The sequence below is a fragment of the Octopus bimaculoides genome, chromosome 8 (assembly GCF_046866305.1).
Source record: "Octopus bimaculoides isolate indiv1 chromosome 8, ASM4686630v1, whole genome shotgun sequence".
NCBI lineage: Eukaryota > Metazoa > Mollusca > Cephalopoda > Octopoda > Octopodidae > Octopus > Octopus bimaculoides.
This window is the reverse complement of record NC_142935.1, coordinates 32414219-32430763: the sequence shown is the minus strand read 5'-3', so window position 1 is coordinate 32430763 and position 16545 is coordinate 32414219. Positions and strand designations below refer to the sequence as shown.

General features: G+C 33.9%; 1 protein-coding gene across 2 annotated transcripts in view; it reads left to right on the top strand.

The window, feature by feature from the left end:
* The first annotated feature begins 4206 nt into the window (after positions 1-4206).
* LOC106876620 (uncharacterized) overlaps positions 4207-16545 on the top strand; it is a 31882-nt gene continuing 19543 nt past the window's right edge. The window contains exons 1-2 of one of the 2 annotated variants that reach the window (XM_052969883.2): positions 4207-4682; positions 13055-13384. In XM_052969883.2, coding sequence (XP_052825843.1) covers positions 4670-4682; positions 13055-13384 — 343 coding nt within the window. In that variant the 5' untranslated portion in view covers positions 4207-4669. Of the gene's footprint in view, positions 4683-10750; positions 12740-13054; positions 13385-16545 lie in introns of those variants that run through there. The other variant, XM_089356333.1, reaches the window with a different exon arrangement.

Below are 16545 nucleotides of genomic sequence, written 5' to 3'. Positions count from 1 at the left end.
AAAGTCCGATAATGATGACTTTTTCGATGTCTCAATGGGACCGTACGACAATGCTGACATCTTCCATCCTGTAAGTCTCTTTGTATTAAACACATTGGAATCCAAGTACCCATCACACGACATTGGCCTTTACCAAGACGACAGATTGAGTAATTCCCCTGTTTGTCATACCCTAAACAAATTTAATAAACAGCTTACGTTTACCTCCAGTAAATTGCGCCTTATAATCACTGTCACTACAAATCTGTCTAAAATTGATTTGGTAGATGTTTCCTTAGACATAGGCACCTCCTCTTATAAACCTTTCCTATATGCCCAAATCGTCTTGTCACACAAACCCCTATAATATTTAAAAACCTGATAGCTAATATTAGTAATAGAATACCTAACATCTTTTCCTCTAAAAAAAAATGATGGGTGCAAGTGTGAATGTAGAACACCAACAAAAATCAGCATTGCTTGGAACTGCAAGAATTCATCGCAGTGTTCTTGAAGCATGAACAGTAAACAAATGTCACCTTAGTCTGCTGGCTGTGGACAGCTGACATCTTCTATCATACCCAATAAATTGAGCAGTGAGTTTTCATCACATGATAATAATAATGTGAGTGAGCATTTTATTATTAAAAACAGCTCGTTTCCGCTCCATGCAACTTAATGCTTCGTATGCTCGTCACGTTCATTGAAGAGCCTTTAACGTCTTCCAAACAATAACAGACATCATTGAGAAACTGACAAATAAAAATTCCTGATATAAACAAACTGGGATAAAAAGAAAAAGAAAAATGAAGATCGCTCATGTATTTAAACGAAGTAACAAGTTGAAACAAGAAATATATTTGTATTCTTATAGACGTTGAGATGTTAAATCGTCAATGAATTTAAAGCTAATGAAAAGGTAATATTTACTGTAACTTCCGGTTACTGAATGCGAAACATAAACTAACATCTAGTTAATAGATAATCATTGCTGTATCAGTGTATTTTATTTCATCTTAACATACCGTCATAATGATTTTACACGGTTAAATGAGTATTTCTGGTGAATGGTAATCTAGTTACCTCTTAATGATCAAACGGTATCAAAAACAAATCCACTTAGCAACACACACCATCTGGAGATCAGTTTTTAATTCAATTCTGAAATAAATAAATAAATAACAGTTTATGTTAAACAAAATTATTGGTTGATAGTCTTTTTTTTTTATTACTACACACAGAAGAGAACGGAATCTGTAAAATGTTCCTTTGAATATGTAGATCTTTTCACTTTTTCGTCTTGTTTCATTCATTACTCAGCGGTCATGCTGGAGTACAGTACTTTTTTAATCCTGGTACTTCTTGTACCAAATCGCTAGCTTACGAGGTCGTAAACAACACACCATCACCGGTTATCAAGCGTTGGTGGCAGACAAACACATACACAAAGGCACACACAGATATATATATATATATATATATATATATATATATATATATATATATATATATATATATATATATATATATATATATATATATATATATATATATATATATATATATATATATATATATATATATATATATATATATGTATATATATATATATATATATATATATATATATATATATATATATATATATATATATATATATATATACATCTACATATACATACACACACACACACACACACACACACACACACACACATATATATATATATATATATATATATATATATATATATATATATATATATATATATATATATATATGACGAGCTTTCTTTTAGATTTCGTCTAACAAATCTACTCACAAGATTTTGTTAACCGAAGAATATGGTACAGAGTATTTGCTCAAGGTTTGACGTAGTGGGATGGAACATCACATCGTGTGGTTGGGAAGTGTATATATATATATATATATATATATATATATATATATATATACATCGTAGCAGCATAAGCATTTTAGTTGTTTCATCAACCACCACAAACACAAACTTAATAGAAACCTCAAATATATTAATATAAAAGATATACAATACACTTTTAATTTATTTTACTATACAAAATGTAAATAAGGGAATTTCAAATACATCATCAAATGAAGTATTTTTTTAAACGGCTTTTTTATTACATACATGAGCAGATACAAGTTTCGAACATCAATTCTTAAAAACGTCTGCTATCTCATATTTAGTGTAACATTGCAATATTGTATGTTCCATATGTTTTTAAGTCTAGTATTGCTAAGACAATTCCTAAGCGTTATAAGAAAGGGTGTAATAATCAACAACCAAAACTATAGAAAACTATTCAGTAGAAAAAGGTTAGAAGTTAAATTACAGATGTGATTCTAACCTGAAAAATGTCAAAGCACTCAAACCAACAAAATTAATACAAGCTAAATGCAGCTGCAGTAATACAAATTCAAGCTCCCTTATTCACAAGTACGATGCTGAAAGCATCATATACGGAATGGATGTTTCCTCCAACACACCAACCACTTTTACAGAACGTAAATATTATATCGGCATAGTAAAAGTTACATATAAATGTTGTTATCACAACTATGCACCACTTCCTTATGGCGTATAGAAAAGAAAAATATGGCAGCATCGTTATCATCTTGAATTCGAAAATACCATGCTATTGATATCATTATCAAGGGGAAAGTGAAAAATCCTTAAGCGATACAGAAAAAATTGAAATAGACATAAAGATGTGTTATGAACAGAACCCCATACGGGAGAATCTTAACAAATTGGAATTTATCTACATGCAAAGTAAAAATCATTAACAGATGTCGCCACTATGAAAAGTGCCTTCAACAGTATTGGTTGAACACACTACCACCCGATTAAATAGAACAGAGATAAAGATAATATATTTCTCTTTATCTCATAACCACACAACGTATAAGTATTTATATAAATAACAGTAGAGTTTCTTAGACTTTTATATGGTTTTATCTGTTTTGCATTTTAAATAACATTCCTGAACTCACAATCACCCATGCGCCTTGTCATGTTTCTGTTCCTAAGATTAATATCCTTGTATTTTGAATATTTGATTAATTTAATTTTGATTATATATTTCAGTTTCATTCTCCTTCATCATACATTTCTCCAACAACCAAAGAAAGTGATAACTTACTTCAAATATGATTTATATATAATGATTTGTGACTCTTACAATTCTCTTTTACCCTTGCATTGTCATTGAAGAGATCCAAAACTTTATCAACACAAAAAGTTTCCATTTTACACTACTGACAGTTATATCTGAGATGTTACATTTCAAATGTATTCACAGAATATAAAAAAATATACTATCACTATGTGTTCTGACTTCAAATTCCCCTGACGACGACTTTGCCTTTCGTCCTTTCGGAATTGATAAAATAAGTACCAGTTGAGCATTGGGTCGATATGATCCACTATTCCCGATCCTCAAAATTTCAGGTCTTGTGCCTATAAGTAAAAAGGAATATTACTTATCAATGAGAAAGCCTAACCTCTAGGCAATTGCTCAAGCTGTTAGGAATTACAATCAAATATTTAATGTATCACACTTTATCATTTTAGAAGAACATATTTGCAAAATGAACACTGCCCGAAAACAAAGACGAGATGATAATGGCTGCAATAATATCTTCAATGAAAATTGCTACTCAATCAAGATTCAATCAAAACTGTGGCTAAACAACAACACTAGGCTGTCAAAGTTCCAAGCTCTGTGTTTACTATTATAATTACATACACCCCTCTGAATATGCTGACTGTACCCCATCTCATCTCTCACTTGCCTGTTATTTGAAAATCATTTTAGAATTAAGTTTGCAATTTCTTTTTCTTCTCAGTTTTTTTTTCTTTTAAATAGTAACATATTTAAAGTTTGCAGGATACATCGAAATAATTCAAACCAATCTTGATATGTTGATACCTTTATTAGAATGTAATTTCCTTGCCTATTATGAACATACAAATATACAAACCTATTTATGCCTTCATTTCATCAAAAACTTAACATCTTACATGTTATCACTGACCACGCCTCTTTCGACAGCATTAAGAATAAATTATCCAATACAACATTTTTTTAAAATTAACCAACTGAAAACTGTCAATATTATTGTTAAGTTAAAATATAATATTTTTGCTCACCAACCGTTTAATTACTTGTAGCTGGTTTCCATTGGTTTATTTGTGATGATCGGTGAAAAGAACTGGACATTGATTAGAAAACTAACGAACCTGATGGTAAAACTCATATTTTACTTATAGTCTTAACAACAAAGCATATTGTCGAGAAAGAGTAAACAATATAAGTCCTGAAATTTATGAACCTGTTGCAGATAACTAAAATATTCTGATGACAACTTCTAGAGTTATAGGAAAATTAAGTTTAAGTTGTTCGCCTAGCTTTATAAGATTGGACAAAAAAACCTGAACGCATTGTTTTCTAAACATATCATGAAAAGTAAAATAAACGTTGAATTGTCCTTACTTTATACTTAAGTTGTGAGAACCAGGTTAAAAGAAATAAAAATACCATCCCGTGTATCGAAACTGGAATAAAAGAAACATTAAAAGGCAGAAGATATTGTTTCTGGTAAGACATTTCTTTTTGGGCAAATTTCAAACAAAAGTGAAGTTTACTTAGCAAGTCTGTAACAGTCATGAATCTTAAAGGTAAGTGAATTAATGTTATTAGGAATCGAATGAGAGATTATAACAACAACTGTTTCTTTAATTCTATGCTAGAAAATACTGTCGCTGATTTGTGCTTTAATTATATTTGACTTGTCATTACCATTTCCTATTTCCAAAGAGAGTGGAAGGGAGGACAGTTGATTTATGAAATATCTTTATTATTCAGTTGTGTACCTTTACGTTCTGGTTTCGAATCTCACCGACTTTTCCTTTCATTTATCTGTCTCCTATGTGGCTTGCATCTATGCTAAAAATCATCTTTACTAACAGATTCATGCTTTTATGATACTTTAACTGAGTATATTTAGAAAATACACCATGTGTCTTCAAGCAATCTTCCAGGTTCTGTTTATGCGTTAGATACTGGACTGTTAGGTAAGAGGAAGTAAGAAGAAAGGAGAACAAAAATGTGACCAAGTTTGGTGCGAAGAATGGATCGAAAATTAAGAAACTAAAGTCAGAAAACCAAGATGCCCTTCCTCTGTAACTCTGAAGAAACCAGAAATAGGGCAGCTGCTATGGAAGTATGTAACGAAAAATATGTCAAAATCTGCGTGACAGCAACTCACTCCTAAGCGGGAGGTGTTTTCCAGTTCGACAAAAAAAACCTGACCACGTGTTTGCACCTACTAAGAAAAATTCAAATCTGGAATAAGTAGTGTGGTGGAATTCTTGGATCTAAGAAGAATATGAGATATTTCTACTTCGCACAAGCTGCATGTTTTAGATCCATTAGCATATGGTTCGTTTTATCAACGATTCAGTTCGTGGTGTGGAGTTCGTCTTCAAATTCTTACATGCCTAGCCGACTTAGATGCTTTACATTCGTCCATGTTCCTAAAATAAGATAGGTATGTTGCTTAACGTCTTTGAAATCGCCTTCGAGTAACCCAATGTAATTCTTCTATTCAATTAGATAATCTTGAAGAATTGCTGTTACTTATTTGTATATGACGGAGTTGATCATACAAGCCTGTTCAAGTGGGCAAGCTTTGTGGTCCCGATAGTTACAACTGGAATTAGGCTCTTTGTGATGTTTACAAGTCATTGTTTTTTTATTTTGTGGTATGATATTATAATTGAGCGTCTGTTAAAGTTATTCCTATATTTGTGATCTATTTAGAAATGCTTACCTAAAACTACAAAAATATTCACAATGCTGCACATGCCTCAGCAACACGAAAGTGTAGTAAGTGATGTAACTAACTCGAAACTATCAGATGACGAATACTAATAGTGGTGATGATGATGGTAACGAACATTACCTTACTTTAGTTTATTGGAGACAAGAAATTGACCAAGAAATCTGGTGGTAACAGAATAAATGTTACTGGACATTTTATGAAAGGCTGGCTTCTCGTTCAGCAGTGGCTCATGACAGAAGTAAACTGAACGCAGCTGATGCCCTAAGGTAGCACCAACAGATAATATAGCAAGAAAGAAACGAAGAAAATAGCACAATGATACAGTGTTACCTAGAAAGTGAATCTAAAAGGAATAACAGAAAGCAGATATTAACACTTTGGGTAGAGAAGGATATGTTTGAAGTGACTGAGCAGAGACTAGTAAACTAGGATAATGCTATTAGGAGGAGAAAGTGGATGACAGAATTGGAGATAAAAGAGATCACGAAAGAACTACCGATGGTGAAGGGACAATTGATACCAGTGATTTAAGCGACTTAATAGAGGAAGATCAGAAGCTTTTATATGAGTTGAAGGAAACAATGAATAAAGACTAAAGAAAAAGGTTACTAGAATTAGAAAGTGTAAATAGAAGGACACTGCTAGATATTACTGGGAAAGTAGACTCTGTAATGAGTAGGATAGATACAAAAAATATTGGTAACACTAAATTATTGATTTATGCAAAAGAGGTACTAGTTACTAGAAGATTAGATATCTTTCCAAGGAAGATTAGGAAGGGGCAAATGTGAAGAGAGAGAGAGAGAGAGAGAGAGAGAGAGAGAGAGAGAGAGAAAGAGAGAGAGAGAGAGAGAGAGAGAAAGAGAGAGAAAGAGAGAGAAAGAGAAAGAGAGAGAGAGAGAGAGGGAGAGAGAGAGATTAGAAATTAAAGTGAAGACTTTAAAGCAAGTTCTGAGTAGAATAAGATGCCTGGAAACAAATTAGGAAATACAAGATTCAAAGATTCTCTTGAGGAAAAATACTTAGTCAGAGGGAAAGAATTTGGGATAGTCATGAAAGAGACTAAACATAGTAACATAGCAAAAGCAGGTAAGCTTTTCTGATATCAGAAAAGAATTGATCATTATCAACAGAGAAGTTTGATTCAGATAGACCATAGATTTTATCGCCAAACAAATAGTGTAGAAGAAACTGCTGAAAATGAGGAGCCTATTTCAGAAGCATGCGGAAAGTTCAAGAGTGATATCTGGGATAAGCCAAGTATATAAGTATGTTGTTGTTGTTATTATTGTTATTGCCTTTACACCGCCTCTGATGCTGGAGATGGACTACGGTGTCAGCTGTTCACTACCAGTGAACTAAGGTAACACCTTTTATGTTTCGAGCACGTTCCAGAGGATTCGAGCGGTTCCGGAGTATTCGAGCACGTTCCGGAGTATTCGAGCGGTTCCAAGCAGTGCTCCTTTCTGCAGGTGCTCCACCCTTATTGCAGCCCCTATTTGTTCCATGTACTTCTCGAGATTTTTACTCACTGTTCCCAGGGCTCCGACGATTATTGATACCACTACCACCTTTTTCAGCGACCACGACTGCTTTACCTCCCAAGCTAACCAATCATATCTCCCGATTTTTCTTTCTTCCTTATCACATACCTTGATGTGAGTTGGGCATGCTGTATCTACGATCCAACATAATTTGCTTTCTTTCCCAATTATGACTATGACTCGCTTTCTATTCTCTATATGTTTATATATATATATATATATATATATATATATATATATATATATAATCAAACATATATATACATACATATATATATATATATATATATATATATATATATATATATATATATATATATATATATATATATATATATATATATATATATATATATATATGAAAGAAGGTTTGAAAATGCACTTATTTTTAAAATATTTATTTACTTAACCGGTTTCACTTTTTTAGAAAAAGATTATCAAAAGTCTTGGAGAATAATAAAAAACGTTAAAAAAACAGTTTGAGTATTAAAATGCATATATACATTCGTTGATGATAAAATATATTTAAAGTATAAAGCTTTGTATGAACTTTGTAGTGTTACATACTGATTATCACACATTCTCTGATAATAAGATGAAAATGTTAAAAACAGTGTATGAAAATACACATATGGAAAAATACTTATACATATTTTTGATAATCGAATAAAGTTGAGGAGGAACTGATCTGGCTTTTTTCTCTTGAATATATTGAGGGAATGTTTTGTGGTCTTAAGAGACAGTATGACTGGCTAGCTGGGGTGGGAGGAAAGAAGAGTTAAAAAGGATTTTTTTTATTTGGTTGGTCTGTGAGCTAGTCTGTCATGGTTCACTGGTTTTGGGGACTGTTTTTTTGCTCATCTCTATGTGTGTGTGTATATATGTGTGTTTGTGTCCGTGTGTGTGTATATATGTGTGTTTGTGTCCGTGTGTGTGTGTGTGTGTGTGTGTGTGTGTGTGTGTGCCGTTTTTATTGGTCCCAGAGTTTATTGTGGAATGTGTATATGAGTGTGTGTTTGTGTGTTTTTTGTGTCGGTGGGGATGTTAGGTGTGTGTACGTGAGAGTGTGCGTATATCTCTTTGTCTGAGTATGTATGTGTTGTTTTGATCGTCCTTGTGGTGTGTGTGTGTGAGAGCAACCGTATGTATGTGTGAGGGTGTGTACGTATGTGTGGGCATGTGTGTGTATGTATGTGTGCATCTGTGTGTGTACGTGGGAGTGTTTTGTGTGAGTGTGGGAGTGTGTGTGTGTCTCACTGTCTGAGTGGGAGTGTTGTTTTAAATATCCTTGTGGTGTGTGTGTGTGTGTGTAAGCAACCGTATGTGTGTGATGGTCCATATGTATGTGTATGTCTGTATGTGTGCGTGTGTGGCATGTGTATATGAGTATGTGTGTGTTTTAGCTATGGTAGGATGGTGTGTGTATGTGTGTACACGTTTGTGTGAGTGTGTATGTGTGTGATTAATATTTGTTAGGGTGTTGTGTGTGCGCATGTGTGTGTATGTGTATATGTGTTTGTTCGTGTGTGTGCGTGAGTGCGTTTGTGAGTGCGTGTGAATGTGTGTTTGTGTGTTTTTTGTGTGGGTGGGGATGTTAGGTGTGTGTACGTGAGAGTGTGCGTATATCTATTTTTCTGAGTATGTATGTGTTGTTTTAATCGTCCTTGTGGTGTGTGTGTGAGAGAGAGAGCAGCCGTATGTATGTGTGAGGGTGTGTGCATACGTGTGCGTCTGTATGTGTATGTATGTGTGCATCTGTGTGTGTACGTGGGAGTGTTTTGTGTGAATGTGGGAGTGTGTGAGTGTGGGAGTGTGTGTGTGTCTCACTGTCTGAGTGGGTGTGTCGTTTTAAATATCCTTGTGGTGTGTGTGTGTGTGTGTAAGCAACCGTATGTGTGTGATGGTCCATATGTATGTGTATGTCTGTATGTGTGCGTGTGTGGCATGTGTATATGAGTATGTGTGTGTTTTAGCTATGGTAGGATGGTGTGTGTATGTGTGTGCACGTTTGTGTGAGTGTGTATGTGTGTGATTAATATTTGTTAGGGTGTTGTGTGTGCGCATGTGCGTGTATTTTTGAATAAGATTATTTTCTCTATTTATTCGTGTTTAGTCAGAAAAAACACATGTATGCAAATATGCGTGTGTGAATATGATTTGTGGTTGCCGGAGTGGTGTGTAGGTGTGTGCATGTACCTGTTTACGTATGTGTGTATGGGTGTTGGTTGTGGTTGCTACAATTGTATTGTAAGTGTATATATGCATGTGTTTTTTCTGACCAAACACGAATAAATAGAGAAAATAATCTTATTCAAAAATACAGACCACAGCTCAACATACTCTAACATAAGCCCCCTCCCCAGGTGCACGCCCAAAACAAAGACACACAGAAACGCAAAATCACACACACACCAATACAATGCAAACCTCCGACACGAACACACTTACACACATATATACACACACACACAATCACAATATCTCCACACTAGAGCACAAACCCACATACATTTCAAGAAAAAACACATGCATATATACACTTACAATACAATTGGAGCAACCACAACCAACACCCACACACACATACGTAAACAGGTACATTCACACACCTACACACCACTCCGGCAACCACAAATCATATTCACACACGCATATTTGCATACATATGTACACACACATACAAACACCATACGCCTGTTCCCCAGTAAAAATGTCACACACACACTCAAAAGAAAAACACACACAATACAATCCCAACAATCACAACAAACACTCACAAGCACACATGCACAGAAGCATGCACACACAATGACACACCTCCCCGACAAATACGTGAGAGTGTGCGTATATCTCTTTGTCTGAGTATGTATGTGTTGTTTTGATCGTCCTTGTGGTGTGTGTGTGTGAGAGCAACCGTACGTATGTGTGAGGGTGTGTACGTAAGTGTGCGTATGTGTGTGTATGTATGTGTGCATCTGTGTGTGTACGTGGGAGTGTTTTGTGTGAGTGTGGGAGTGTGTGTGTACGTGAGTGTGTGTGTCTCTCTCTGTCATACACACACACACACCACAAGGACAATTCAAACACAAACATACTTACAGACACACACAAACTCACGTACACACACATAACACCCCCACCAACACACAACACAAATAGACATACGAACACATACAGACATACACATACATATGAACCACCACACACACATACGGTTGCTTACACACACACACACACACCATTTAAAACAACACACTCACTCAGACAGAGAGACACACACACACTCACGTACACACACACTCCCACACTCACACAAAACACTCCCACGCACACACACAGATGCCACCATACATACAGTATGTGTGTGTATACGTGTGGGTGTGTTTGTGTGAGTGCGTCTATGTGGCTTGTATTTGTCGGGGAGGTGTGTCATTGTGTGTGCATGCTTCTGTGCATGTGTGCTTGTGGGTGTTTGTTGTGATTGTTGGGATTGTATTGTGTGTGTTTTTCTTTTGAGTGTGTGTGTGACATTTTTACTGGGGAACGGGCGTATGGTGTTTGTATGTGTGTGTACATATGTATGCAAATATGCGTGTGTTAATATGATTTGTGGTTGCCGGAGTGGTGTATAGGTGTGTGCATGTACCTGTTTACGTATGTGTGTATGGGTGTTGGTTGTGGTTGCTACAATTGTATTGTAAGTGTATATATGCACTCACACAAACACACCCACACGTATACACACACATACTGCACTAACAATACAAGCAAAACTAATCACTCACAATTACAGCGCACACACACATGTACACAGATACACCAGGAAACTACACAAACCATACCCACATACACACATACACACACATACAAACGCATACCCAGTACCAACATACACGGAACACACATGCACACACATACACATCACCTGGATAGACCCAACGTACAAGGACACCTAATAAATACAACACACACATACATGCTCACACACACATGCAACCTCATGCACACACATACAGTTGCTCCCTCATACACACAAACACACCACAAGGACAATTCAAACACAAACATACTTACAGACACACACAAACTCACGTACACACACATAACACCCCCACCAACACACAACACAAATAGACATACGCACACATACAGACATACACATACATATGAACCATCACACACACATACGGTTGCTTACACACACACACACACCATTTAAAACAACACACTCACTCAGACAGAGAGACACACACACACTCACGTACACACACACTCCCACACTCACACAAAACACTCCCACGCACACACACAGATGCCACCATACATACACACACAGACGCACACATATGTACACACCCTCACACATACATACGGTTGCTCTCTCTCACACACACACACCACAAGGACGATTAAAACAACACATACATACTCAGAAAAATAGATATACGCACTCTCACGTACACACACCTAACATCCCCACCCACACAAAAAACACACAAACGCACATACACACGCACTCACAAACGCACTCACGCACACACACGAACAAACACATATACACATACACACACATGCGCACACACAACACCCTAACAAATATTAATCACACACATACACACTCACACAAACGTGTACACACATACACACACCATCCTACCATAGATAAAACACACACATACTCATATACACATACCACACACACACACATACAGACATACACATACATATGAACCATCACACACACATACGGTTGCTTACACACACACACATACACCACAAGGATATTTAAAACAACACACCCACTCAGACAGAGAGACACACACACTCCCACACTCACTCCGACGCATACACACAGATGCACACATACATACACACACATACGTACACACCCTCACACATACATACGGTTGCTCTCACACACACACACCACAAGGACGATCAAAACAACACATACATACTCAGACAAAGAGATATACGCACACTCTCACGTACACACACCTAACATCCCCACCGACACAAAAAACACACAAACACACACTCATATACACATTCCACAATAAACTCTGGGACCAATAAAAACGGCACACACACACACACACACACACACACACACACACACACACACACACACACACACACGGACACAAACACACATATATACACACACACATAGAGATGTGCACAAAACCAGTCCCCAAAACCAGTGAACCATGACAGACTAGCTCACAGACCAACCCCCCAAAAAAATCCTTTTTAACTCTTCTTTCCTCCCACCCCAGCTAGCTAGTCATACTGTCTCTTAAGACAGCAAAACATTCCCTCAATATACACAAGAGAAAAAAGCCAGGTCAGTTCCTCCTCAACTTTATTCGATTATCAAAAATATGTATAAGTATTTTTCCATATGTGTATTTTCATACACTGTTTTTAACATTTTCATCTTATTATCAGAGAATGTGTGATAATCAGTATGTAACACTACAAAGTTCATACAAAGCTTTATACTTTAAATATATTTTATCATCAACGAATGTATATATGCATTTTAATACTCAAACTGTTTTTTTAACGTTTTTTATTATTCTCCATATATATACAGGGGTGTCTGTATGCGCATGTATCTATTTATAAATCTAACGATATATTTATATAATATTTCCAGGAATGGCAACGTCTGTTGAAAATCATTTCATTCTGAAATTCTGTTCACCTTTGATACTCGTACTTTTCTTGTCTCCGATTAATGGGAATACTGAGTATAAAGAAAATAATTTCAAAAGACTTCCTAAATCACAATGCTTATCTAACCCATTTAAACCAATTGAGGAGACGTCATCTCGTGTCCAATGTGCGTCTCTGTGTACATCATCCGATGGTTGTGGATATTTTAGCTATTGCAATGGCACATGTCGCATGCATCGATCGTTTTACCTGAGAGATCTTAGTGGTAATAACTGCGACTGTTCATCGTATATTTTGCTCAACGGAGGCGGTATGTAAATCACATTTTTCTTTCATTCGTTTGTAATTTCATTAGCATAATGTGCTGTGTTGTAATATATATATATATATATATATATATATATATATATATATATATATATATATATATATATACATACAAACATATATATATATACATACATGCATACATACATACATGCATACACACACACATATATATATATATAAATATATATATATATATATATATATATATATATATATATATATATATATATATATATATATATATATATATATATATATATATATATATATACATATATATACTTACATAGGTATGTTTGCAAGTGTAAGTATAATCGTGCAAATATGTCTAATATATATTACAATGAAAACTGCGGGTGCATGTATGTTAATATTCTTAAGTTATTACATCTGGAAAAGTACAGAACAAGATTTATACAGTACAATTTCCCTATTTTATTACCTCTAAAGGAAACTAAAAAGTACATAAAATTAAAATTCTACTATACTTAAAATATTGCAGCTGAGAATAACATTTTAAAAATTTACTACATTTTATTAAAACAAAAATTATAAACATATTACTGGGTTTTTTCAAAAATAATCTCATCCGATTTTAAGCTTATGTGTTTATATTCCGATTGTCATTTTATGAGTAGCCCCAGTAATATTTTTATAATTTTCAGAAAAAAATTATTTTTGCAAAATTATTAAAGCCTGTAGTTAAGCCCATGGGCTTATTTTTGAAAAAAGCAGTATTTTAAAAATGAAATAAAATAAAATTAATCTTAAAAAACTGCAGTAAAATTCTACTAATTAGTCCACCCTAGGAAAAAATTGAAAGTGAGGAATTAGGTGAAGGAACGAATTAGCCAAAGACGAATTAGGCTAATTCTACTGTATTAATGCTGTATTGAGTGCTTTTGTTTTGGCAGCTTTGTTTTAAGCCAATTTAAAACAAGTCCTCTTATTGGTTGAACAGATTTCAGCCGAAATGATTCTAGATTTTAGCCAGAATTGTTCTAAAATGTATTTCGGAACGCTTCTAGAAACTTCCATTGGAATCTATAAAAGCCTGGATTTTTTCCAGATTTTATCTAGTGGATAGCTTGTCTTCTGGAAGCTATGTCACTCACTCTCACATACATTTTATTTTATTCAAACGTTCTTGCTATGTTGATACAAGACGTTTGCTTTCCTCCACTATGACCTTAAGTTATATATCTGATTGTTTTTAGATTAGTTAAAAAGAAATAGATAAGAGATTCAATTCTTGTCATCCCTATATATGACATAAAAATTTTTAGATAAAAAAGAATTGGATTTTTTTCCGACTATGCTCATGTTTCCTACGCTTATTTTTATTGTCGAAGAGAGATTACTCTCAGTTGTTTATTTGTAATCGTAAGCGAGTCCAGTAAAATAAACGATAATCTAACAGAAATGTTTTGGAATTGATGTTTTAAAATTTCTCCACAAATGTATTTTGATGACGCTAATCATTTTATCAACAGCAAGTAAGAAAGAATTTTGTTTTTAAGGGAAGGCGCATTCATGTCACTCTGAACACATTGTTTCAATTTGAAAATATTTCTGGGTGAATACATTAGCAACTACAGAATAAGCTGAAGACAACCAAATAGAAAACGTAGAACAGATTACAACAATGCTAATAAATTTTACTTAATATTTGTTTGTCAGATTTTTTAATGCAGAAGAATTGACTGAGCATACAGTTGATTTCAAACCATTTGATGACCATTATACTGCGATTAATCTTTTTATATTTTTTTGTAATTGGATCTCAATTCAAGTGAAAAATAATGTTGTGCAATATTATTTACAACTTCATATTTTATTGTTTGTATTTGATACAACGAAATAAAATGATTTGAAAATATATGATTTTAAAAAACTTTTCTGTTTGAATTTATTTTGGATTTTTTTTACAATGTTTTAAAAGATGTGTTTTTTTTTTAGATTCTCATAATAAATAAAATAAAGTATCTCAAATTTACCTAATATAATGTATTTTAACTTTATAAATGTTATTTTCGGTTGCAATATTTTAAGTACAGTAGAATATTAATTTTAAGTACATTTTAGTTTCCTTCAGAGTTGACGAATTAGGCAAATACTACTGGTCTGTACGTTTCCAAGAGTAAATACTTAAGAATACTGACATGCATACATCCGCATTTTTCATTGTAATAAACTTTTTTCCAGGCAATGCAATAAAACTAATAAATATTCTTTTGTTAAAAAAATATTTGAATTATATTTCATTGTTGATGATTGAATTAAAATAAGAATATTTTATTGTGTTTTATTTTAATTTTCACATTTTTGTCTTAATTCATAATAATAAGAAAAAGTTATCTGGACAGGGTTTCGTTGCATCGGCTAATATAAAAATGATTTGAAAAATGTGAAAATAGTGAATGCATCCATCGTAAGGCACGGGGAGGTATCTGCCCTTTTGCTTTTTCTGAACAGCATTGCTAGGAACTTCCTGGTCTGCCCATTGAAAGATAAAACATGCAAGCGATATTTAGTAGAAATAAATGACTGCTTCTTTTGTGTCAATTAAATGAAACCTACCTGTATGTCTATTTACTTTAAAATTAATAAGTTTTTAGGATAATGAGAAATGTATTTATAATTGTAAAAAATATAAGAACCTACATCTTTAATGTATATAAAATTTTCATATTGAAACAAAGTGCATAATACGAACGCACCAAAAAAAAGAAAGTGCGAAAATTGATTATGAAAAATCATTTCCTATATGATAGTGAATATTAATGCAATACTAATTTTATTATAGAATCAAGAAATAAATGAGCTATATAATATAAGAAGAGCTGACAAGAAGAGTTATGAGAATATTACAGCTATACAGTAAGAAGAGAATCTGATCATATGAACAGTAAAGCCATGGCTAATACATTTTTTTTAAAATGCAAAAATAGCCAATGCATCCACCGTAAGGCAGGAGGAACTACCTGCCCTTGTTAGAGCAAAATTAGTTTGGTAGTCGATGAATCTTATCACATATTTTTCATTAGATCACGAATACAGAAGTGTAACATTGAATTAATCCCTTCCTACAAGGATAAAATCTTCAAAAGTGTAAGAATTAAAACATATATGTATTTTTTA